The sequence below is a fragment of the Chamaea fasciata genome, unplaced genomic scaffold (assembly GCF_029207755.1).
Source record: "Chamaea fasciata isolate MVZ Bird 193981 ecotype frontalis unplaced genomic scaffold, bChaFas1.0.hap1 SCAF_9, whole genome shotgun sequence".
In the NCBI taxonomy this organism is placed as follows: Eukaryota; Metazoa; Chordata; class Aves; order Passeriformes; family Sylviidae; genus Chamaea; species Chamaea fasciata.
The window spans coordinates 27,177,010-27,201,873 of NW_027094094.1; the positions used below are offsets into that span (position 1 = coordinate 27,177,010).

The 24,864-nt window shown below is 43.7% G+C and overlaps 1 protein-coding gene across 2 annotated transcripts in view; it reads left to right on the plus strand.

Annotated features, from left to right (window-relative positions):
- Window positions 1–8,417: 8,417 nt before the first annotated feature.
- Window positions 8,418–24,864, plus strand: part of GRID1 (glutamate ionotropic receptor delta type subunit 1) — a 483,633-nt gene continuing 467,186 nt past the window's right edge. For both annotated transcript variants that reach the window (XM_066191627.1, XM_066191628.1), the window contains exons 1-2: window positions 8,418–8,496; window positions 10,646–10,801. In XM_066191627.1, coding sequence (XP_066047724.1) covers window positions 8,418–8,496; window positions 10,646–10,801 — 235 coding nt within the window. The remainder of the gene's footprint in view (window positions 8,497–10,645; window positions 10,802–24,864) is intronic.

The window sequence follows — 24,864 nt, forward strand, 5'->3', positions numbered from 1 at the left end:
ACAGTGCAGCACAGTTTGGACTGGGAGCAAGGTAAAAGTGTATTTAGTGACATTATGAAGACGTTGGAGAATGTGGGAACTTTAGAAACTGTTAGTCAATGAAGTTTCATTAGGGTGCAGTGACAGGGACTGTGACTCATGGAGTGCTGGATGCTTAAAATGGCGCCTGTTTTTTTATCCTCCCTGCCCCTTTCATAAACCCCTTACTGCAATATCTCTAAGTTTTCAGAAGACTGGAAAAAATATTTGGGCTTTTTTATACTCTTTCTCAGAACTGTTGAGTCAAGTTTGTGGAGTAATAGCTTCAAGTTCACTTGGAATAAGAATTAGTAAGAGAGGTCATTGTTTCCAGTGCTGTCAGGTGTTGTGTACCAGGAACCGAATTATTTTGGAGCTCTTAAACTGATTTGTACTTTTTCTGTGGCTTGGACTTCTACACTGTGGCAATAACATCCCACTGGTGCAAAGTCAGGTGGTCCTGGGTTTCCTATTTCCACTGGCCACAATATAAACTATGGCAAACGGATCTATGATACACTTATGTTTTCAGCCCAGGCTGTGTGAATGGCAGGGGAGAGGTGTTGAAGGGATGAGGCACCACTAAGATGTGGCTTACATGACTCAAACCATTGGAAGGGTTGTGAATGCCTGGGAGTGTTCATAGAAATAGTTTCTTTTCAGGGAGCAGCATAAAATGCCAACAGAAAATCTACCTGACATAAACAAACTTCTTGACATGGGGAAACCTGGGTTAGAAAGCTGTTCTTGCACACAAACACCTTCTACAGCCAAAAGTAGAAAGGAAGCAGTGTGCTTTTCTTTTTTTTCTTCTCTCCCTCTTTCTCACCAGGCCATATGGAAATATTTCAAGGTGGTTTTTACTTTTTTTTTTCTTTCTCAGAAGAGGTTTATATTCTTCCCCCACTCGTTTTCCGACACCTAGTCATCAGGACACCCCTTTCTCATGTGGGAGACCTAGTTCAGGTGCTTACTCTAGCAGAATAGAAGAGATGACTTGAATGTAACTTAGAGGAGAGTATAACCAGCTTGTAGCTCTGGGTGGGTTTGTCTCTAGAGCTTTCCTCATCCATCTCAATATAAGGTATTGTCCTGTATTTCACATAACCCTCCCCACCATGGTTAAAAATTTGAAAGGAAAAGAAATCGTTAGACATCTGAAGTCGTGTCACTCAGGTCAGCAGTGGAGCTTGGATACTGAAAATTTGCATGTAGACTCAGTTAAGTGGAATGGGTTGGTCTCAAGCACTATAAAGAGCATTTTCTGTTTGAAATTATTTAAAATAAGACAATCTTTTCCCTTAAACTCTGTAGGATCTACAAAGTTGAAATTACTAAAAATTACTTGTTTGACCGGCCAAAAAGAAACCTACTGTGTTTCCCCTATACCTCCTGGAGAAGTAGGACAGCTGAGTGAGTGCAGGAACTGAGGAAAGGAACTAGATGTTCTTGTTCACCCTTAAATTGAGAACTGAATACAATGTTCATGCAACAGTCCACTCAATTAGTCATGAAATGAATCGGTGACTGTGGTGGGAATGGAGCCCAGGAATCAAGGCCCCTCTGCTCCAATGGCTGGATCGCACTGCCTTTAAAAAGCTCTCCCCTTCTTCGAGTAAGAAATCTAAGACATACCATGACACTTGACCCTACTCCTTGGCTTGATTTTTTCTTTCCTTTTTTTTTCTTTCCTCTAAGGGACAAAAACTACAACAAGCAAAGGCTTTGGTAGAATAATATTTTAAGTCAGGCATGCCTTGAGAAGCTGGAGTTTCTGCTAAAAAAATCTTCATTTCAACCCTTCCTGGAAACATGAGGATGAATTATGAACTCCATTACAGGGAATCTTTTCCCAAAGAGCACACAGATCCCTGGGAGAATATCTTCTGTGTGTGACTGCCGTTAATGCTAATGGGGTCACTGAGAAGGCCAATTCTGTACTTTGTTTGTACTGATGGTTGCAGAAACACAGTGGAAAACAAACAAACCCCACCCCAAACAAAAATCCCAAGCCACCAGCTCCATGATACAGCATTGCAAGACAAAAGAGAGGCTGTTAGAAATGACCCATTGTAAGACAGCCACTAAACATAATATGGTTTAGAATGGAGTGCTGAGAAAGAACAGGGATTTTTTTTAAGGTAAAATTACTTTTCCCTTAGAGTACTTTCCATTGTGAGGCTTTCAGAGGACTCTACACGCACAAACTGCATCAGTATTTAGTGATGGCAGAGGACCGAATTAGTGCAGTTGAAAAGGTCCCTATTCTTTGCCTGAGACACAGAAAGGGCAGCATTCAAGTTTCTGGCTTGTAGCAAAATATTTCTGCTTACATCACTTCTTGGAGTTTGCAGTGAAACAGGAACAAACACGAGATCAGTTACTGGGTCTTGGCTGGAGGACAGAACTTTTTAAATGTATGTTTTCAGACTTTTCTGGTTCTCTGCTTCACCATGCAGCAGCATCTACTTTACTGGTTTTGTTACTGTCTAGATGGGTAAAGTGAGAAGAAGCAGGAGTGTGACTTCTCCAGAATCTCCACCCAGCTGAGGTGAACTCCAGGTTAAATTCTAGTGGCTTTCTTCTTCCTCTGTCTGGAATAACCACCCTGCAGCTTCAATTGACTCTAAGAAAGCAAGGATATATTTGTACGGTCAGGTGTTGGGAAGTTTTATAATAGTGGAAGTCCTGGGATATGTATTCATAGTGAAGTATCTGTAAAAGATAGGTGTCATTCTTGGCCTGTTCCTACCTGTGAGATTGGTCAGTATGTATTTATGGAGGCTGCACAAGGAATGGCATCTGGGGCTTTCCCTGTTGTGGTTTTCCTTTTGGGATGTGTCTGTCTCTTCGGGTGGCTGTGATGGCAGAGGACATCTGTCCTAGCAATGTCTCATTATCTGTAATAGGCAGCTCATTGAGCAGCTCAAGAGACTGGACTGTGTGTACTGTGTGAATGGATCAATGAGGCATGCAAGATGTTTTTGAATGGAGTTCCCCTGGAGATAGTTTCATATTGGAGAATCTTGTAAATTGTTCTTTTCCCTCAGGTGAATGCCAGTGAAGTTAGTTCCAAGATTATCTTGATATGGCTACTATTAAATTAGGAATAATTGACAGACACCTTTACTTGGAGAGCCTGCATTCTTACACAACTGTACTGTAACAAAGGTGGCAACCATTCCTACCTTGCTTCCTTTTTCTTTTCTTTTTTTTTTTTAAGGAAGGATCTCTGCTCAGGAAAACAAACTTACAGAGTTTAGCCTTTTCCAGTTAGTGTGCAGTGGATATAATGACAAGAGGCTTGCTTAGAAATGCAGGAGAAAGGTGTTTTCTTGTAACTATGAGTTACACTCCCATCCCTTACAGTAATAGCAAAGGATTCTTTGGTCACCTCTGTGGTAAAAGTTCTCAATAAACCACATATTGGTGATATTAAAATGTTGTGAATAAAGAGATTCCTTTTCTTCTAAATCGGGGTTAATTAATACAAATGGCAAAATAGATACGACATTTACCAACACTGATACAATTTGCCTTGCACTACATAAAGAGTGTGTTTATGCAACTATAAAAATGTGGGAGGCTGGAAAGGCCTACAGACACCTTTTTCTATTGTAAAGAAAATGCCCATTAAAGAAAAATAGAGTGTAAAAAGTCACAGTTGAAAGAGAGGAGCAGAGAAGTATATATGAAGCTTATCAAGAGGCAACAGATACTGAAGGGATGAAATTAGGCAAACTAAGTACAAATTAAATCACATCTAGTCTGTGTGTACTCTGCTGAATTAAATTAGGTAGAAAATATGGAAATAACAATGTTTTGCCTTTTTTAGGGCATCTTAAAAGGCATGTCAGTCCAAATAAAGTGTTGACTGTAGCAAAGTTTCATCTCGTTAGTAGGCACACAACAAATTAATCAAGAATGTCAACTGTCCTGCAAAGAATTCTATAATTCAGCAGCCTCTTCTAGCAGATTCTAATCCATTTACTCCTGTAAGATTATCATACTATGCTATCAACCATGAAAAGAGAAAAGGTGGTTTTAATAAGCTAAAGGAAGCTTCAATAAAGCAACTGAAACCTCAGGCTGTCACCACAGCAGGATGACAAAATGAATTTTTAAACATAGGCATCCACAAACTTTGGAATTAAGTTAGGCTTGAGGTTTTGCATTTCTTTTTCTGAAGAGAAGCACAGCTGTTGAATTTCATGGCATTTTAGAATAAGTAATTGCACTTTTTTGTGGGTGTGTTAACAGTAGACATCTTGGCTATTGGGGAAGGAAGGGAGATTGTTACCGTATGTATTAGGGTATTTTGTTGTTTTCATTCTTCCAACTCCATAGACCAAGCAGCGAACTACTGGAGATATTAGCTGCTTCTTTACACCTGTTTAACTGATACAGAGGAGTTCCATTTGCTTTTAGAAGGAATAAATCATTGCTACATGTACACAAATAGATATGTACCCACTTCTGTGTGGGGAAGCCTGTTTAGCTATAGTAAATGGGTGAAACTTGGGAGAACACTCAAGAAACACTGAATCTTAAAGCCCTCCATTTATTCTGAACATAGACTATGATAAAAGTCTTGATCCTGCTTATGAAGCAGTTTTGTAAATGTGAGGTGCTTTCCAGATCTAGGCATATCCTGCAGCCGTGGTTCTGATGATGTCTTTCAAAATGCGCTTCATTCTTGTTATGGCAGCACAGAGGGACAGAGCCCTGGGCACAAGCCTCTGAGTGTGGCACTGCACAAGCCTTTCAGTTCACCTTTCTAGGAAGTTCTGTGTTTCTAATTGCAATGCAGTTTTTGGAGCGTTACTCCAGCCGCTCTCTTGTCATAGCAAAACCCATTTGGTACGGGTTTGATGCTATGTTCATTTGGACAACAGAAATGAGCACAGCAATGACTCATGAGAAGTCGGCTTAAAACCACCACAGTGGTTTGCAAAGGTGGAAAGAACCATCTGAGACGTGCACAGAATCACATCTGTTGCCACAGAGTTGAACTGTGACTCTGTGGCTGTTGCTTGAGTTGCGTTTTTAGCCGGCATATTTCTGTTGAGATGTCATTCTTCCGTGGGCACTGTAAATCCAGTGGTACCTTGTGGAATAATGTGTCATGAGTAGTCCCCTACGATAATGATGGAATATCCCAGTAGCTTGGAACATTCTTAATATGCCAAATGTTGGCAAAGGGATTGGCCTTTTAGTGCTGATTGCTGCATCTAAACAATGTACACCCACTGCAAAGTGTCAGTGCTCCCCCGATTGCAAACACAGAATGGATTGAAAGGAGTGGTCTCATTTGTACTGGGCTTAGAAATGTACAATTGATAGCTTGTTTGGAAGGAGGGGAAATCATAGGAGAAAAAGTAATTGTTATAAAAAACATAATCCAAGCCAAAGTTGTTGGGATTTTTTTTTCTGGAAAAAAAGAAGTGGGAAGAGAAAGGAAAAAAAACGCAAATAATGTGAAAGAAAAGCTAATGCCGCCTGAATTAAAACCAGACTCAAAGAAGTTTTGATGTGGCAGTTTTTCACATTGCAGAGATGCTACTGAAACTGCAATCGTCTTTGCTGTGGTGGATCCATTTAGGTCTCATTGTACTTTGCATGTTACATGTCAGATTTTATAGTATTTGAGATTTCTTCTGTGTATTTTTCTGGTTTGTTTTTGTCTTCTGACTGTAGTCTTCTGTCTGTTTTTAGGGCCTATTTCAGTTGGTCTGGTTTATTTTATTCTGGTCTCTTGTCTTTTCCCCTCTCCCTCCCTTGGCTGGGACTGGATCCTTTTCTGCATTCAGAGCATTTGCTCTCAGATTTCACAGGATTTTTTGTAACTTGTCCAATTCACTGGGTTTAGAGTTTTAATATTTTATATTACTATTTTTCTATTACTAAAATAGCATCCAGAGGCACCCCAGCTGAGGTCAAGACCTTGCTGTACAAACTAAAGTAGGAGGCAAGCCTGTTCCCAAGTGCTTGGAGTGCAGCTGACTGGTGTTTGGGTGCCTGCATAAATCGTGGGATTAATAGCTGCATATTTCTACAGGTTTTAGGCTAGGACGCCAAAGCACTTCTCAAACACAAATAAATTTAGCCTCCTTTCCTCTATGAAAGTCAGAGACTTGGTTCTGCAGTAACACTTTCCCCCTCTCTAATTCCCACACATGTACTTGTTACTGACATATATATGACTCTGGTCAATATAGGTGCTTAACTTTTTAAAGAGCCTGTGTAAGTCACTAAGTGCATATTGATTTGAAGCAAATGTAAATTAGAATTAATTTTGACTTGCTAACGTAGTCAAATAAGGAACATTTCTATTGATCTCTGTCCCAGAAGCCAATTATCTGGATTAAGTGTTTTTATTACGTGAAATGCAGAGTATAGTATATATCATTCTGCATTGATCAGTGTGAAATTGCATATTTAAGACAAGGACTGTAAGTAAGAGTAGTTAACAAGTGATCTATTTTTAAAAAGCATATCTTGTTTTATTTACCCCCTGCTCTTCCCTGTTCGAATGCTCTGCTTGTAACTACCGCTGAATAGGAGGTTGTTGATGCGTGTGGATCAACAGGGATTCTTGTTCATATCATTTCCATTTCAGCTTCCTTCCCTTCCACTCTGCTCCATCTATACTGTGTTCCCTCTCCCTTCTGCCTCCCCAGCCCCCTTATCTGTATTTCCTACTCCTTAGCGTTGAGCAGTTCTTGCCGTACTGTGCTCTGCATGAAAAAACCCGCTTTCTACATTGAATAAATACATTGCAGCGATCGCTCCTGCAAGCAAGCGCTGCTCAGCATCAGGAGCATTTACTAGCGCACGTACAGGTGATGGTTATAAAAAGTGTGCTGAATACACATGACAGGGATGCTGTAGCCGGTGCCAGCGGTACGGGCGCCGCCGGCCGCTCTGCCGGCGGCGGGGGCCCGCTCCTTCCCCGCCGAGGCCCCGGGCTCGCCGCTGCCATCTCGGGAGCAGGATGCGGCCACGGCGCGCTGTTACCAGGCTTGCGCTTGCAAGACGGCGACCTCCAGGAATCGCTCTTCCTCCCGTTATCCAAAGACTGATCATACAGATGTATGTATCACTATAGCGGTCCGTGCCTCAGCCCCGCAGCAACTTAATAATCTTGGTAACATCCTGCTCTCAACTCATTTTCTTGGCAGTAGTTTTAATTACGTTTCAGGCTCCTCAATGAATTTGTTTTCTCTGGATCCTCGGTATATTGAGACGCTTGTCACGTTTGGGTGCCTGCAATCACTGATGCGTTTGTTTTAGGGGATGAATTAGTCTTCTGAGCCTGAGCATGTCCAATTTATGAATTAGATTTCATTGAAAGCTAGAACAAAACAAAACAAGAAAAGGTTCTGCTGTACCACTTTTCTTCCCCATCACCTCGTCCCCAGCGCGGGGATAAAAACCTGGCATTTCCATTTCGCTCCTCAAACACGGATCATGTCCCGGGCTCGAGCGTGTGGCAGGAGGAAGGGGCATTCCCTCCACCTCCCGCTTCGGCGCGCTGCCCCCGCGCCGCCCCCCGTCGCTGAAGTTGGAGGAGCGGCAGCGGGCGCAGCCCCGCGCCCTTACCTGCGGGGGCGTCCCGCGGTGCCGGGCCGGGCGGGGGCTGCGGGAGGCCGCGCAGCGCTGGGCACCCTCCGGGCAGGGGCTGTGGCCCCGCGGAACAGCCTGCGCCCGGCAACCGGGAGCTGCCCACCCGCCTCGCATCCCTGCGCTTGGAGCATCCGTCCCCTACCCCTCTCCTCGGGGAGACATGCATTATATATGAAGATATATATACATCTCTATACAATTCTGGCTCAATCTAAATCTATTCCATCGCGGCCAGCTGCCCCGCTGTGGCCCCGGCTCGGCGCTCCCCGCAGCGCTGCCGCTCGCCCCGGCGCGGCCCGTGCGCCCCGCTGCCCGCCCGCCGCGCCGTGCCCCGGCGGCACCGAGCGCCGAGGCTCCGCAGTCACGTGGCGCGGGGGGCGGGCGGCGGCGGCGGGGGGGCCGCTCCGCAGTTCGCGGTCTGCCGGCGCCCCGGCACACACCGAGCGCTGGAGGCTCCGCCGCGCCGCCTGCCAACCCGGGATCTACCTCCGTGATTTTCTAGCCCCGTGGTGGGGTGGGTTTTTTTTTTTCCTTTTTTTTTTTTTTTTTTTTTTTTTTTTTTTTTTAATTTTTTTTCTTCCCCAGTGCCCGTTTTCCTCAATCTTGGAAAATTCTTGGGGCGCTGGAGGATTTTGGGATTTTTTTCTAAGAGGGTGTCTGGGCATCTTCCCCCCGCGCCCGCTGCCTTGGTCCACCTGCCCTTGCGCCTTTTTTCTTCTTTCCCTCTGTCTCTCCACCAAACCCGGGCTGATGTGCTGTGCGAGAGGCTGGAAATGGAAGTGTTGATGCTCTGGCTTTTCCCCTGGATATTTCAGTGCGTTTCGGTGCGGGCGGACTCCATCATCCACATTGGTAAGAGAGAGGGAGCGGGGGGGGGGGGGCGCTTGGAGAGGGACGCGGTAGATAAATAAATATATAAAGGAAGCGTCTCGTTTAGCCGCGATAGTGTCACGGGCAGCGGTGGAACCCAACTCCGCGGAGAGCCAGGAGGACGGATGGGAGGAAGGCAGCTGTATTCCGCCCCCGATTGTAAAGTTAGGGGCGAAATGCCGCCTGTGCGCCGGGCCGGGAGCGAGCAGGGGACCCGCCGGGGCCGCCGCTGCGGTCTCCCATGTGGCTGGGGAGTCTGTGCTTGGACCTGTTTGCGTGGAAAGGCTTTCTTCCCCCCCACCTCCCGCCTCCTCGCCACCGAAAACAAACAACCGCCCCCGTCACCCGAGCAGGAGAGAAGCATCATCTGAACGTGCTCGCAGGGAAAACTTTCGGGGAGATAATCCCCTGGTTTCCATCTCCTGCCGTAGCAGGTGTCAGCCAAGCCGGAATGCGGGGGGCGGAGGGGGGAACTTGGCTGGGAAAGGGTTAGAAAGGCGAGCTTTGCAGCGGCTCTGTGCGAGTGTGTGTGTGTGTGTGTGCGCGCAACTGTTGTGGTTTGAATAAGATCTCATTAAAACCCCTGGGCAGAAAGAAGGCTGGATCAGTGGGAGGAAGAGAGGGATGAATAAGAGGCAGAGGAAAGGCTGATGTGAACTTTTATGGCTTCTGGGAGCAAGGCACGGTGATGTCCGCGGGAAGCCTGGCAAGCAAAAGCGAGGCTCTGCAGTCACCTTTTGGCTGGTGTTGAAAGGTACCAGCAGGAACGAAAATGAGGATGTTTAGGAGCGGAGAGGGGGGAAAGAATCACTTGTGGAGGATGATAGAGGAGGAAACAGGAGTATGGCCGGGAAATGAAAAGCCGTAATTCCCACCAGCCTTTCGGGGAGGATGGGAGATCAGAAAAAGGAGGGGGCCAGGGTAGCAGCCATCCGGGTGAGGGGAGGTTCCACGGAGACGGGAAGAAAGTCCCGTGTCGACCCGAGGCAGGGAAGGGGAGAAGGGGGGGCAGCCCTGTAACAAGTTTCCCGGTACGGACGGCTCCGGGGCTGGTGGGAAGGAGGCTCCGGTCGTCACCGCTCGCCTTCGGAGCCTGGGGGCGCAGCCAAGGCAGACAGCATTGCGGAGCCATTAAGGAGACGGGGTCAGCCCTGACCGCAGCGGGGGACTCCGGCCCAGGGGCAGTGCCCAGGGCAGGCAGACCCCCGCGGCACCGGGGCCAGCCCCGCGGGGCCGAAGGGAGGCGGCGGGGCCGTCTTGGGGAAGGGCCGGAGTAGAAGAGTGGGTGAAGGAGCTCTCGCTCTTGGCCCCGCTTCTCTTGCGCGTGGACCGTGTCACCTCGGGTTCTCCCCGCACGAACTTCAGCCCGAGTGCTGTTCGCTAACTAAGTGCTGGCAGAAGGAGCTGTCCGCTGGGCAGGAGCGGGGAGCTCCTGTGTGCAGAGCTGTGATGCACACGGGCAGTGCACGGAGGCTCAAGCCACAGGCTCGCACGGTGTGAATCAGCAGGACTTTTCCAGGCTGGCGAATAATGTTTTTTGCTTGTTTTGTTGCCAGCTCTAAAGACCTCCCAGCGCCGCGTAGAGCAGGGCAGTAAGCCTGGCGTGGGCACACACACGCTCCGTGGAGAGGGATTTTATGTAACACACATCGCCAGATGTTTTCACGTTAACTGCATAAACAGGACAGTGAAATTAAAGCTTCCAGGTTACTGGACACAAATCCCGGCTTCACGTTCATGCTTGTAAGCCTCCATAAAACCGCGGCCCGAAAGGCAGCATCCCAGGGAGAGGCGAGCAGCGAGCAAAAAGTTGGTGGAGTTTCCAAGCCTGCTCCCTTTCCCGTCACGGGCGAAGCAAGTCCATCATCCATCCGTGCCTCTGGTTCAGAGCTCCGTAAATGCCGGTGGAGCAGAAGTGGCCGGGAGGAATGCTGCGCTTCCCCGTGCCCGGGACGAGGCCGCCCACGTGTGTGGCCCGGCCCCACAGGCGCCCGGTGCCCCCGGGGCTGCCGCCCCCGGTGCCGTGCGAGCCGGCGTGAGCCCTGCACGGCCCAGAGGGGAGCGGGGGTCCTGGCGCGGCGGGCGGGGCAGGCCGAGCCCTCCTCACCCTCTGCCGCCTTCCTCCCCTCAGGTGCCATTTTCGAAGGCAATGCTGCCAAGGACGACGAGGTGTTCAAGCAGGCGGTATCGGATCTGAACCTCAATGACGACATCCTCCAGAGCGAGAAAATCACTTACTCCATCAAGCTTATAGAGGCCAACAACCCCTTCCATGCGGTGCAGGAAGGTGAGCGCCTCGGGCGGCACCCACGGCGCGGGGGGGTTGGGTACGTGGACGGGACGGGGCGGAGGGAGGATCGTCCCGTCCCATCGGCGGGGAGGGGGCGCCGGTGACAGCCCGGACCCGTCCTGGCGCTCGGCTGGAAACTTTGCTTCGGTCGGGGGTTGGCGCTGTCTTACAAGGAAAGGGGAGGGACGGCTCGGTGCGGCGGCGGCGGCAGCGGCGGCGCCGTGCCCAGCCCAGCCGTGCCCGGCCGTGGGCGCAGGGCAGCCGGGGTCGGGGCGGCAGCCGCGCTGCGGAGGGACGGCCGGACAGCGCAGGGCAGCGCAGGGCGTGGGGGGCTCCACAGCGCTCCTGGCTCCGCCCGTGCGGAGGGCAGGCCGGGCCACGGTCGCCCCGCTGCCCCCTTGGCACCAACAGGGCCACGCGTGGACGCGGCGGGACGGGGCAGGCGAAGGGTCCCGCCCGCAGGGAGGGACGCGGGGATGCGGCACCGAGGGGCCGGGCAGGATGCGGGCGGGACTCTGGCGGAGCGGCCGCGGAGGATGCGGGCACAAGCCGGCACCTCTCCCCGAGCATCCAGGGAGGCAGGGCCGGGGCGGCAACGTGAGCGTGGAGCTCCCGCGGGGGGCCGGGCAGGGGCTGGCGGAGCCGGCTGAAAGCCTTCCCAGAGTTTGCAAGATTTGAAAAGTAGCTACGTTGGTAAATCATTCCAATTAGATTTTTTCTTTTTTTCAGAAGGGAAACGTTTAAATTAATCAGCTTGCCTTTACAAATAAGACTTTAAAAAGATATTATTTGCGATTTAATGAAGTGAAGGTTAATTATGGCCTAGGTTATTTAAGAAGCTGTGTTTTTCAGTAGTAATTATTCTAGAAACAGAGAGCTATTTATATACCCAGACTAGAATATTTAAAAAAAATGATTCATCACCAGCCTTACCCTTAGTTTTACAGAGCACAGTGAATCTTTCCCAGTATGAAAATTTGCATTAATCCATATGTATTTATGTCTAAGTTGTGTGCATGTAAATTACGGCTTCAAAATTATACCAAGTCTTAATTTTCATGAACTCTGAAAAATTTCTTCTGTTCTCTCTTTTCCTCAGAGTAGGTGCTAGTTAATATTATCAGGAGAAACAGAAAAATATATATTTTAAAGGGCCTCATCCCATCCCACAGTAGGATTCCTTCAGTTGCTCTGAAAGCTTAGCAAGGTGATATGAAATAAAATCTTTATGAAAATGGGAGAAGGGAATTTGAAAATAAAATTCCACCCACATATTCAGACACCAGAGAAAAACAAAAATCTCTAAATAATGGTGGGTTGATTTATTGGCAAAGAATAACTGAACAATTGAATCTTCTTACATTTGCAAAAACTCAGTGTCCTATATTGGAGCTTATTCATATTCATGGAAGTGACAGTAGTTGGCTGGCTGAACAATGGCTTTCAACAATGTCTCTTCTCAGAAGTGAAACTGTATGAAACCATTTCGAATGCCCGGCGATCTGAGCTGGCAGTCTCGTGGATGGGGTCCCTTTGCTCAGTTTTGTTAAAAGCAGGAAAGCATGACCTAGTGGAGGATTCTTCTTGGTCTAATAATACCTTTTTTTTTAAATGGAGTTATTTGCTAACCTTGAAGATTGGGGTTGCATTTATGAAGACTGCTATGAAAATAAATCCTCTCTGTTGAAATTCTGTGCTACATCCACAGAAAAAAGCTTGGTCAGATTTTCAGCCACTTTGGTACAGGAGCTTTGTGGTACCTGAACATAGGTAAATAAAAATGTTTTCTACTGTCCCTTCCATGATGCTCCTTCAGGGCTCATTCATGTCCCTTCCATTGATGTCCCTTCCAAGATGTTCTTTCACTGCCCATTGCAGTTCAAATTGCTCTTGGATGAACTGATACCATGCTGGAGAACTAAGGAAGTGGTTGGTGATTCTTCACAATTCCGAAAATAACTTGTTCTCTATCACTGCTTCGTCAAGGCACATCAAGGTGTCTTCTTTTGGGGGGACTGTGGAATGGTCCTTCCTGCAAGTAAAAGCTTGCCACAATGGGAGTGGGAGACCTAAGAAAAGAGTGTCTGACTTGGCTCAATTTCCTGGCTTGCTTTGTTGGTTCAGGTCAGGTCTTTTTTTATTATTTAAGATTTAATTTCCTACCTTTGAAACTGTCGTCCTTGCGGACAGAATAATCCATGAGATGTACAGGTTGCTGGTCTGTTCTTACTGAGCAGTGTCCCATTGCCCAGTGTTACTTGGTGGTGTTCTGATTATTCAAAATCTCATTGTATCTCACTGTATGGATGTCCTGCTTATTTTGGTAAAATATTGCATGTAGCAGTCAGAACAACCTGGAGCAAATCCGCTGCCCAGGCTGCTCACAGAATCTTGCTGCTGCTACATAAAGTGCCCTGACATCTACATTATTCTTCTGCAGCATCTTTGCAAGCAATGCCGTGGAAATCAATGTTGCAAGCCTTAGTTTCACAGGGATGGAACTTTTTTTTTACTGGTAAAACCCAATTTGGAATAAAAATAGACCATTGTGATATCACCACCAGAATAGTTCATGCAAGCAAACCAATCACAAATTCTGTTTTTATTTGAAGTGTCTTTTGCACAGTCTTGTAAGATGACATTGTAAATGATCCTTCAGTCCTTTTAAAAGGGAACTTCAAAGAGGGACCTTCATTTCAATGATACTGGTAGAATTACAGAATTAGAGAAATTCATCCTTCCATGTAACAATGTCTGTTACACAATGAAAAAACTTTAATTACTGATAGAGATAGTTCTAGCATGTATTTGTCCTGGCATTTACTGTTCAGTTAGAGAACATCTGCATGGGTAGGAAGTACAGAAGAGTAGTACCAGCAGGGTTTTCTTGGAGGAGCAATGCATCCTAAACTAAAGGCCAAACAGAAGATATCTTGCTTTTCATACAGAGTAGTTTTCAGTGCTAGGATGTGCTGAGAAGTATTGCTAGATTTTGGGGAAAAATAATAAAAAAACCTCTAGGGACTTTGCTATAGTGAGAAAGGGGAACTATAGTGGTAGTTTCTAGGTAAATAAAATTCAAAGATACTTTTTCTTCAAAGACTTGGTGGACACTCATGTTGATGGTTGTGTCAGGTGCCAGAGAACTGCAGTTAACAAAAAGTATAAATTTCATTTCCTTGTTTGTCTTTCATTTCAATGTATATTGTGTAAACAAGATCCTGTTGTGTCCATAAGTAAGGAGTTTGTTTTGGTCCCATCAAATTCATTCTATAACAAAGCATGGCACATGGGTGCAAGGAACTCCAGTGGCAAGGGACGAAACAGTAAAGAATGAACAGACCCTGGTGTGTGCATAAAATAGGCCTGTTCTGTCTGCCCTTGCAAGCAGTCCTTGCATTTTGTGGAATATTGCTTTTATGTATGTGACAATTACTTGAGGGAAAAAATGTTTTCTCACTGACTGTTATGGGAGGAAATATACATGGGAATTCATTGTTCTTTTCATATGATTTGGAGAAATAAACTCAAACCACAAACGTGAAATTAAACTAGATTCTAGCTTCCAAAAGAGTTATGCGCTCAGTTTCAGTTAAGTGTTTGCAGTGTGAACATGTTTGTGTGTGGTGCGTATTTAAACCAGTACTGTAGTAACCTTTTTGTGATTCAAGGATTCAAATGAGCTCAAAGCTATGAGAAACTTTTAAGCTTTCTGTTCAAGCTGAGTTTTCTGAGTCTGTCATTGGTGTTCAGAAGGGACTGTGTGCATGGCGTCCAGGTGGCAAACAGGTTTACAGAGGGGTTTGAAAATGTGATGGCATGTTTAAACTAAAAATCCCCTAACAAAACCGACCTGTAAGTTTTTAAAATGTTGCATTCCTAGTTAGCTGTAGGTCAAAACTGGGACACGAGAAAGCTGAGACTTACCATTTGTAGCGCCCTTAGGAGAAGGGATCCAAAGGAGCCTGTTACTCACAAACTGCAAAACTTTGAAGCCCTTTTTCTCACTGGATGATGCTTACACGTCTGTGGAGCTTTCCTGGAGCTGAAACTTGCTGTTCTCTCTGCATAGCAATTTCAAATGAATTGTTTCTAATTTGGGAGGCCTTGCATGTGTGCTTGTTGATGTTAAAGTGCTGTCAGTTCTGGAAACCAGAAGAAATTTGAAAAATTGGAATGTGATTTGGGAGCAAGAATGGTGTTCCAGAAATGGGTTTATTGTCAGTCCCATACACACTGCTGTGGTTTTAGAGCAACTCAGAGCTGCTGAGTTTTTGGGTGTCTGTTCTGTATGCCATTGAGTGAATGTTATCATAGTCTGTAGCGCTTGGTAACGTTATGTACTTGACATAAAATAGAATAGACAGAATAGACTATTTCAGTTGGAAGTGACCTACAACAATATCTAGTCCAGCTGCCTGAATAATTCAGGGCTGACCAAAAGTTCAAGCATGTTATTAAGAGCAGTGTCCAAATGCCTCAACCACTGACAGGCTTGTGGCATCACGCACCTCTCTAGAAAGGCAGTTCCAGTGTCTGACCACCCTTGCAGTAAGGAAATGCTTCCTCGTGTCCAGTCTAAACCTCCCTTGGCACAGCTTTGAACCATTCCCACACATCACGTCACTGGATCTCAGGGAGAATAGATCAGCACTTGGCTCCTAATCTATCTTGTCTCAGCACATATATTTAATGTTACAACCACAGTTGCTTTCTACAGTTTTATTTGTTGAGAAGTTGTAAGCTGATCAAATAAGATAAAATACAGACCTGGAGAACAGGTCTCAGACTCAGCAGCTCCATTGCTTTTTACATTTATTCATGAAACATTGCATGTACAAATTACTAGTTTGTTTGTTTGTTTGGCGTTTTGTTTTTCTTTTTTTATTTGTTAAAAAAATCACCCCAAGAAACAGGGCTTTATTGATTTGATTGCAGTGGCTTGGGGAACTGGGTGCATAGGTAGAACCTGTAGGCTGTACCTAGATTTTTATAGTAAAGCATTTAAAAAAAAATTCATCCACCAGAATTGCAAAGGATTGGTTAATATCGATGTACTGCCAGTTTTTCTCCAGTGTTTTCTCTTGAGTCTTCCACTGTCAGGTGCTTTTACCTTTATCTGCTTTTCTTCCATGCTTTAACACAGATTTCACACTGTTTTCATAGGGGTGCAAGGTCTTGTTTGGAAGTTTTGACAGGTGCACTCTTAACTCTCTGGAAAGCACATACTGTTACATACTTCTTTTCCTACGTTTAATATCAACTCCCAACAGTTTTTAAAAGCCTACACAGAAAGTGTAGGTAGGGGTTCCCACCTGTGGTCGGAGAGGCCTTGCTGTGCAACTACACATTTTTTTACTGGTTCTCTGCATTTAAAAGCTGTTGCTCAGTGGGGTGAATGGGTTTAACAGTTTTACCTCCTTGGGTCCTCTGAGATCAGACCATGACTTGTTAAGGACTGCCACAGTGAAGACATCTGTGACACTGTCATCTCATTGTGCTCGTGTTTTTATGCTCTACAGTTGTTTGTCTCGGTGTATTACAAACAAGAGTGTTTGCGGAGCTAAAGAAAACAGCAAATTAGAATGTCCATCTCCTCATATTCTTGTGTTTTTGTGTTGAAAGCAGGGATGTGCAGTAGGAAGGAAAGGAGTAGATTGCCCATGAGGGAGTCCCTTTGGTGCTGAGGATGAAGGCAGGCCACCGACTATGGGCCAATATCTACATCCCCTTTTGTTTTGTTGGTTTATCCCTCTTGCTGTTTGTTACTTGGTAGCCAACGGCTGTTCTGTTCTGGTCACCGTTTAACTGCAGGTAGCGAGTATTTGGAGCTTCTGGGAGGCAGTGCCACTGCAGCACATCCCTGGTGCAGTTTGGGTGTTTTTACAGGCTGTGCGGGGTTAGTTCACCCCAGGCACGTGCTCTGCCTTTGCAGAGGCTCCCATCACTTCAGGCTGGGGCTGGGCTGCCCAGAGCTTGGTGTGACACTCTGTCACACACCGGCTGCTGCAGGCACTCAGGGTGTGTCAAGGGGGTGTGACACACAAGGGTGTGTCACAGCTTAGCATCCCAAGGGAGCAAAGAGGCTTTCTGAGGTAACACCAGCAGCATGGATGGGACCTGATCAGAGCGCATGGTCCTGCCCCAGCTGGGTGGAGAGGAACCCACCAGAGGCATCTCAGTCCCTGCTTGCTGTAGGATGACAGGGTATGCCTTATTATCTTCATGCTTTGCAGCTAAAAGACTTACTTAGTTTGAAAGGGCTTTTTGGTTTGGGTTTTTTTTTTTTTTTTTTTTTTTTTTTTTTTTTTTTTTTACTTCCTCCACCTGCATAGCAGGTTAACTGCATTTCTGCTTTCTTTGAATTGCAGACTTGCTAATGCTTTTATTTCCATGTTAGGTGTGGGTGACCCATCTGTTTTAAGGGTCTCATACAGAAAATTAACTGCAGGTTAGGCTGCAGTTCTTTTTCAGTATGTAATGGTCTTTCCCACTGATCCTGCTGCTGATCCTGCTCATTTACCAAGGAGCTGCAGTTGGGTTTCTTATTCTGGGATTTCATTATGGAAAATATGCTACATCATTAACTGGTATGCTAGAAATTATCCCAAAAGATCAGAACTAAGCAGTGTTCATAAAAATGTTAGGGAACGTGTTTCAGGGTTAAAGATTTTCTTTGTGTTTCTCTTACTTCTTTTTTACAGAAAATAATTTTCTGAGCGCTTTGTTTGTCTGTGGCAGCTGTTCTCAGTCATTAATGTGGAGGAGGATCTGTAGAAGTGAAATGAGTACACAAAACGTCCTCAGCCTGATCTAGTTAAAATAATGGCTGAAGAACAGGATCCTGAACTGCGAAATGCAATTTGGATATATGCATATACATGCATGCCTGTATACCCTGTACAAATAATTTAATTGCTAGACTTACTCTAATGTGTCCAGTAGGGAATATGCCTTGAGCCTTTCTGTGTTCAGAATCTTCCAGCTACAGATGATTAGGGGATTGACTATCTAAGTATTACATTTTAAATTACATCTTTATACTTGCCGAATGAGATGAATTTAATATTTTGATGTGATTTATCATGCTGAGGTCAAGTCATACAGTGGAAGTAGTTAAAGCAGCATGTTCTTTGAACAGAGGGGATGTCATCAGGTTTATTAAAACTGTTTGTGGCTTACCACAGTTGTTTACTGGAAGGAAAACAAAACAAAGCCTCAAAGCCAAGTTATACAGCTATAATAGTGCCTGACTGTAAGACTACAGCACACCAATACTGTAGCTGAAACAGTTACTTCAAATTTAACTTTTTGTCATTTCAGAGCAGCCAAAGTCTTTTTTTAGGCAAAAATCAAAATGTTTCTCACACTTCTATTCATAATAAATATCCTCTGAGGGGAATTCCTGCTGTGTCTTTATTTGTCTCTGTCATCTTGTGCTTAGAGGTGTTTTTTCAAGTTGCCCCTCAGAAAAAAAATATTACTTAGATTGTTGGAATCATGCTGCTGTGTGAATGTTGTAATTGTAGGAAATGTAACTTTTTTTTTAAACCTGCAAATGTCTATGTTTTTTTGAAAGCACCCTGCTAGAATGAAATTGATCTACAGAGCTCTTTCTTTTTATTCTTGGCAAGAGATTTTTCCATAACTTTCAGTTATTGGAGTTGATGATTTTGAAAAATGGTTTACACGATAAATTTCACATTTTTACACTTTTTTTGTTTTGGTGTAATAGTCCTCGCAGTGATTTTCCTTACACACGGGAATGCTGTGGGTCCTTTCCATTTGGAAACCTGTTGAAAGGGGTCAGGTTTCAGACTGAGGGATGACACATTTTATGCACAGGGCACATTTGAGTGAGTCCTGGAGACTTCCTTACACAGAACTGTGGTAGCTCTGAGGTTGAAATCCTCGGTGTCATCCTGAGAATTCTTTCCATTTCCCTCTTCACTGAGAAAAAGGAGCAGCTGATGCTGATCCTTAGGGTAGCTCTTTTCATATTAAGAATCTTGTCAAGAAAATGGAAGTGAGATTGTTCAGTAGTATACAACATTTTGAGATACTCGTTTTATATCATATGTAGATCTGTAATAATTTCAAAGGCAGATAATAATGATATGCTAATGTGTCAGGTTTTCTTTCGTTTACATAACTTCAAGGCAATAAATATCTGAAATGAGAACTATGTTGAAAGGCTTTCTTTTATGTTTTTCCTAATAGCTTGCATTTAATTATAATTTGGAGACTTGATTGCTGTGTTTGAAAAAGGGTTCGGGTTTGTGGGTTTGGAGTGCTTTTAATAGCCTGAAAGGTTTGTCTTATCAGGAAGAGGCTGTCTGCACTAGCACAGCTTTTGTGAAGTTCCTTCCCTCTGACCCTGTTGTGCCTGTCCATTTTCTCCCTCCTGCCTATTACATATTCAGTTATGCAGTAAGAATACTGGAAAGCACTAGCGGCCAGTCCTTAAAGGTAGAAAGAACCAAGAGGCATTAATTTCAAGTGTTGTTTGGCTGCATTAAAACACACAGCAGGGTTTCTGCTGCTTGACCTTACTGAGAACTATTCCCTTAGCAACCTTTCATAGAGGGAGTAAAAGGACAGTAAGAAAACAATTTCTCCCCCATATAGTCAACAGAATCATATCTAAGAAATTAATTTCTCTCATATAAACACATGGATCTCAAACCAAGAGCTCCCAGTGGGGCCAGGGACCCATTAAGTATCCTATTCCTCAGTCTAGTAATTTAATCCTCTGCTTTTTAATTTACTTATCTGCGTCTTAGAGATTTTAACTAGTAATGTTGCTGATGGAATGCTTTCAATGTCCTCAAAATCTCATTGACAATCTGGTTTGTTCTTATTTAGAAATTGAATAAAAGGATTTTCCATAGAACTAAATGTTTGTAAAGTTAACGAGAATTGTCTTTGTCAGTGGGTAAATGACCCTACTTTACACCATTACACGATATTTAGGAAACACCAATTATTTGCTGCTTGATAATACTTTCAGTAGAGAAAGTGTGTAATGATCTAGAGCATTTCCACAGCCCTTTGTCATCTTAACCTGTTTGCTCCTAAATAAAGGTAAAACTTGGGATGGTGGAAGGAGGAGTTGGCTTATGGGAGACAGAACCTCTCAGTGTCTTTGTGCGTTTGCAAATCCTTTATTTTAAAACAATTTATTTAAACTTAATTTTACATTGATGTAAGAACTGTTTCAGAACTCCTCAGTAAACTCTGGTGTAAACTGAGCATTGTCTTGTGTGAAATATTAGCTGCATTTTAATTGAGAAGACTGATGATTTGCCCATTTCCTATTCTACTTGAAAATATTTTTGGAATGAGAAAAGTAACCTGAGAAGTTTAGAGAGAAGGAACTTAGGATGTGATGTCTGCAAGGGTCAAACCAGAGAGGGCTAGGATGTTGAAGTGCACAAAAAATAAAAGGGAGCTACCCAATTATCTGTTTTAAGTTTTTTTTTTTTTACTGAAACTTTTTTTTTCTTTTTTTTTCTTTCCTTTCCTTTCAGCTCGCTTTTGTCCTGAAGTTCTTCAGTTACTGTGGAAGTAACAGTGTTTTTGATATAGGTAGGACTTAGTGACCCAAACAGAAATAGAAAAAGCTTGTTCCTCCTCTGGTCTGTTTGCACAGTATGGGTCTGGTTTTTAAAGAGGCTGGAGAAGGCAGGGGTGCCACATCTTAGGCCAGTAATCATTTTGCAAATAATCAGCCTGTGCAAGGCATTTCACTTTCCAAGAGGAGAAAAGGAATTCTTGCTCACAGGATGAGGTGGGGAAAGATGTGGTGTAGCAGAAGTTGAGGTTGACAGACCTCAGCTTGTCCAGGACAGCTTGATGTGGTCCCATATCCGAGTTAAAAAACTGTGTAGTCCGCATGAAAAGTCATCTCATGTTTCAGCACTACCTAGCTTTTTTTTTTTTTTCCCTTTTAAAAACCCTCTGTCTAAAGGCTTAATGCTTTGTTATGTGTTGAGGGCAGTTTAAGTTTTCGTGACCATGGTGTGTCCTCTTTGCTTTTAACACTGCTGTTTTGCAATATAATGTAATGTTAGATGAAACTGAGAGCCATCTGGGCAGTGTAATTAGTGATACCTGATTCTTTTAGAATCCAATCTGCAAGCCTAGTTCTCAAAAGGCATTTTACTGTCTTTGGGTAGACTTTATTCAGTAACCCAATATCTTTCTCAGGAAATGTTCTCTCTGTTATCCATTTGGTTTGTTCTTAGTGTTTTATTGCCAAGTCGGGGACTGTAGAGTTGTAGCTGGTATGTTTATGCCTGGGGTTCTTAACTAAAACTCCAGTTTCTCAAAAGCATCTAGCTGAGGAGACTTTCCTGTCTGTGCTTGCACTTTCCAGAGCCACCTCATCACTTCTAGCCATGCTCCATTTCGTATGAACAGCAGGTCCATCATGCTACCTTCCGGTGATGTTTGTAAATGTAAATTTTCTCTTCAAATTCTGGTGTTTTTTCTACCTGTCTTCTCTTGTTTGGCAGCGTGGTGTTCCCTCCATACTTTCCTCTTCCCTGCCACTGCTCAATGCAATAGATTTTATGAGCACTCTTTTCATGATTTACTGGATTATTTTATTTCCACTGCATTTTAATCATCGTGATGACATCTGTTGGCAGCAGTACACAGATGCTTTGTCAGAGCATATTCTAAGGTTTGTAAATGCTTACTATATCTACATGACAAAACTAAGGTTTTGTCTTTTGCATTTACAATACAAGAAGTGGAATTGCATTATGGAAATGAAAAATGTCTCTGGAAGACTTACTGCCTTTCAGTGACCAACAGGTGAAACCTTCAGGTTTCATGTAGCTTCCTCTGTGTTACCTGTTGCAGTGAGCCTTGCATTACAGAATTAAGTCTCATCCTGCTTTCACTGATATGAAGGGTAATCTTCCTTTCTTTTTAAAAATTTTTATTTTAGATTTTAACCTTTAAAGCTGTCTATCACTGCCATTATATGGAAATGGAGAATATCCAGAGACAAGATGCCAGAGCTGCTTCTTCAGGACATCTCTATAGCTCTAAAGAATGGCAAAATATCACGAATGTAAAAAAGAAGTTACAGCAGTGATCAGTTGTATTTGCTATAGGGCACTCTGGCAATGCCAGTAGCTAAATGTATTCAGACTAAAATGGTAGTTTGGTCAAAAAATACTTCCTAAGACTTCTGTGAACTTGAAGCAGATTATGCACTGTCATAATTTCAAGGTGTTTGTGTTTTATTTCTTGCATTAATTATGTTCAAAGAGGTGTTGCACTTTGGGCAGCTCAACACGGAGAAAAGTACTTGGTGGGTATGCAAGAAATAGCTTGTTGATCGAAGATGGGAGTTCATGTCCTGCATTCATGGTGGCACTGGGGCTCTGAACCAGATTTTGGCAATGCTGGTGACTGGTCTTTGTTGGTGCTGTCCTGCAGGGAGACTGTTTGTAGTCTGGAGTCTTGTCTCTTGCCTTGAGAAGTTGTGGGTGGTTGTGTTGAGTCAGTGGAAGTGGCACATCTAAAGGATGCTGAAAGAGGAAGGCTTGGAGCAGGAAGTGTGTCATGTTTTGGTTCTGAAATATACTTTCTCAGAAGAATAAATGAATAAGCTGTGACTGGGGTAATTAATAGGGAAGCAAATTCTCTTAGATCTCTTGTGTTTGTAAAAAGAGAAAATGTGCTTTAAAATGACACATTCTTTTGGGCTTGCAGGGGAGAAAAGCTTACAGTCTGTGACTTGTGACAGACATGCAATGTAGGAAGTTGGTTTATTTTATTTTTTTTTATTTTATTTTTTTTTCTTCCAGAAATAGCATTGCTAAACTGCCCAGGGGTGTAGTTTACTTCTGTACAAAACCTGTGCATGGAGTGTAAATTAACTGTAAAATTCATACACTGTGAAATGCAGCACAGGAGCCCAGAGATCTCCTGAACAAGGCCCTGGAGAAAAATATGTATCTTACATACACACAGCACTTTACCTGGCAAAATTCAACTTAAAGTCAGTCACGGGAGGATCAAGGGACAGGCAGAAAAAGGTGTTAGCCTGGATTGCTCAGTTCACTTTCTGGGACACTTAGGGGAACTAATAAGGTAAAATTGCTCTTTCTGAGGTTGAAGAAGAAAAGGAAGGAGTTTCTTTTCTGAGTACAGAACAGCAGAGCAACAGTTGAAAAGGCTCTGCTGGCTGCAGTGCCCTTGATAAGTGCCCTAAGGCAAATTGAAGGTTCTCATCTGTTTGCCATTTAAATCTGTCCCCAACTACTTTGTTGATGAGGTGAACCAGACTTAGGAAATACAAATAAATATATAAATTTAGAAAGTTCTGTCATATCTCCATCTCTTCAGGGCCACTTCGAATGTATAATTTGCAAATATCTTGTCAGATTATCACATTAGCTGGGAAATAGTTATATATCCTAGGGCCTTTGGCAAATGCACTTTGAAGCTGAGAATTTGAAGAGGTATTTTCAAGATTTAGCTTGTTATTACAATGTTAAGAAGTTGCTTGAGAACTGAGGAAAAACTTATGATAGTGTTGATAAGATGGAAACTATCTGAGGAAGCTGGGCTAAGGCTCAGATAAACATGCGTGTGGGAAATGAAATTGCTCCTCAAAAAAGGTCAGTATATATGTAAACTTGGCAATTAGAAATGTTTCTGGTGATGTTACATTTATTAAAAAAAAAGACTTTTTTTTTTTTAGCTTTTGGTCAGAAAGTTTTCTAACAGGTATTACAATTTATGAAACTGCAGAGAGAGATGAATAAAGATATAGTTCAATCTTGGTCTCATAAATTCTAATTTTACAAAGTTCTGTGAGTTTCTTCGTGACAGCTTGTTAATATGAAGTGTGCCTTGATTAAAAAAGATTATTAATTACTTTTGTATCCATATTTGCAGATAATGGTTCATGTGGGAAAAGTATGGCCAGCAATGTAGTAGAGAGTTCACACTGGTTTAGAAAATTGTGCCTACAATGCAGTCATCTGAAATAATACTGAGATTTAAGTTAATGGTGGGAAATATTTGCTGACAGGGCTGGCCTCAAGGCATTCTTTTTTCTTCCTAAGTGCTGATAAAATTTCTTGAAACGTTCCAAAGTATATTGATGGTTGTCTCAAGATGGATATATTGGCTTAAAAAGGATTATGCAATTCTATCCATAACTATATGCTCTTTTTGATGAGATTTTACAGGAAAATAATTTTATTTCTTTTTCTATAGGAAAGTATTTATATAGACAGTAAACTTGTTTGGACTATTAGTTATCTTGATACAGGGAAAGTTCAATTGATTTTCTGTATTCTGATCCTGGATTAAATTGTGGAATTTTAACTCCAACTCTGGTTGCTGGTGAATGAAAATAGTCAGGTGAGGAGAAATGGGAGTCCCAATATATTTTCCAAGCTCTGATCTGTATAACACAATTAGGAAGACAGAACTTTGTGACCTCTGTGTGTGTCCTTGGGATTGGAGTTCCTCTTCCCAGGGCTCATGAAGTGTTATCAGATAATTCGTGCCTGCACCTGATGCAAGAGGGGCCCAAAAAGGAATCTTCCTCTTGAAGGATAGCTTAAGGTGTTTGGTAGTCTTTAGCTTCATTCCTTGTTTTCTTTCCCTACCTTCTCACTGCTGGCATCCTTTGATCACCGAAGCACCAGAGGAAGAGATGAGATATTTGGTAAATTAGCCTGGTGCACCTCTTGCTTAATTCTGTTATCACTCTGCAGCACTTGCTTAAATCAGAGGTGGGTTAAATGAAGTGTGGACTTGTGAAGAAATTTTTCTCCTTGGTGAGATAAGTGGAGAGCTGCTACTGTTACTTCATTTTCACTCTCTGTCTTCTGTTCTTGGGTTGTTTCTCCGGGTTTTCTGAACTATCTGGCATAGAATGTTTCTTGATATTGTTGAGGGTCAGTGCAACAGCCCGAATTTCATCTGCTCTGCTCTTGAATTATGTCCTGGTTCTGGCCTTTGGCCTCTTACTATAGGCTTTGGCCAGTTGTTTCCAAGCTTTTTTCCATTTCTGTACCTCTGGA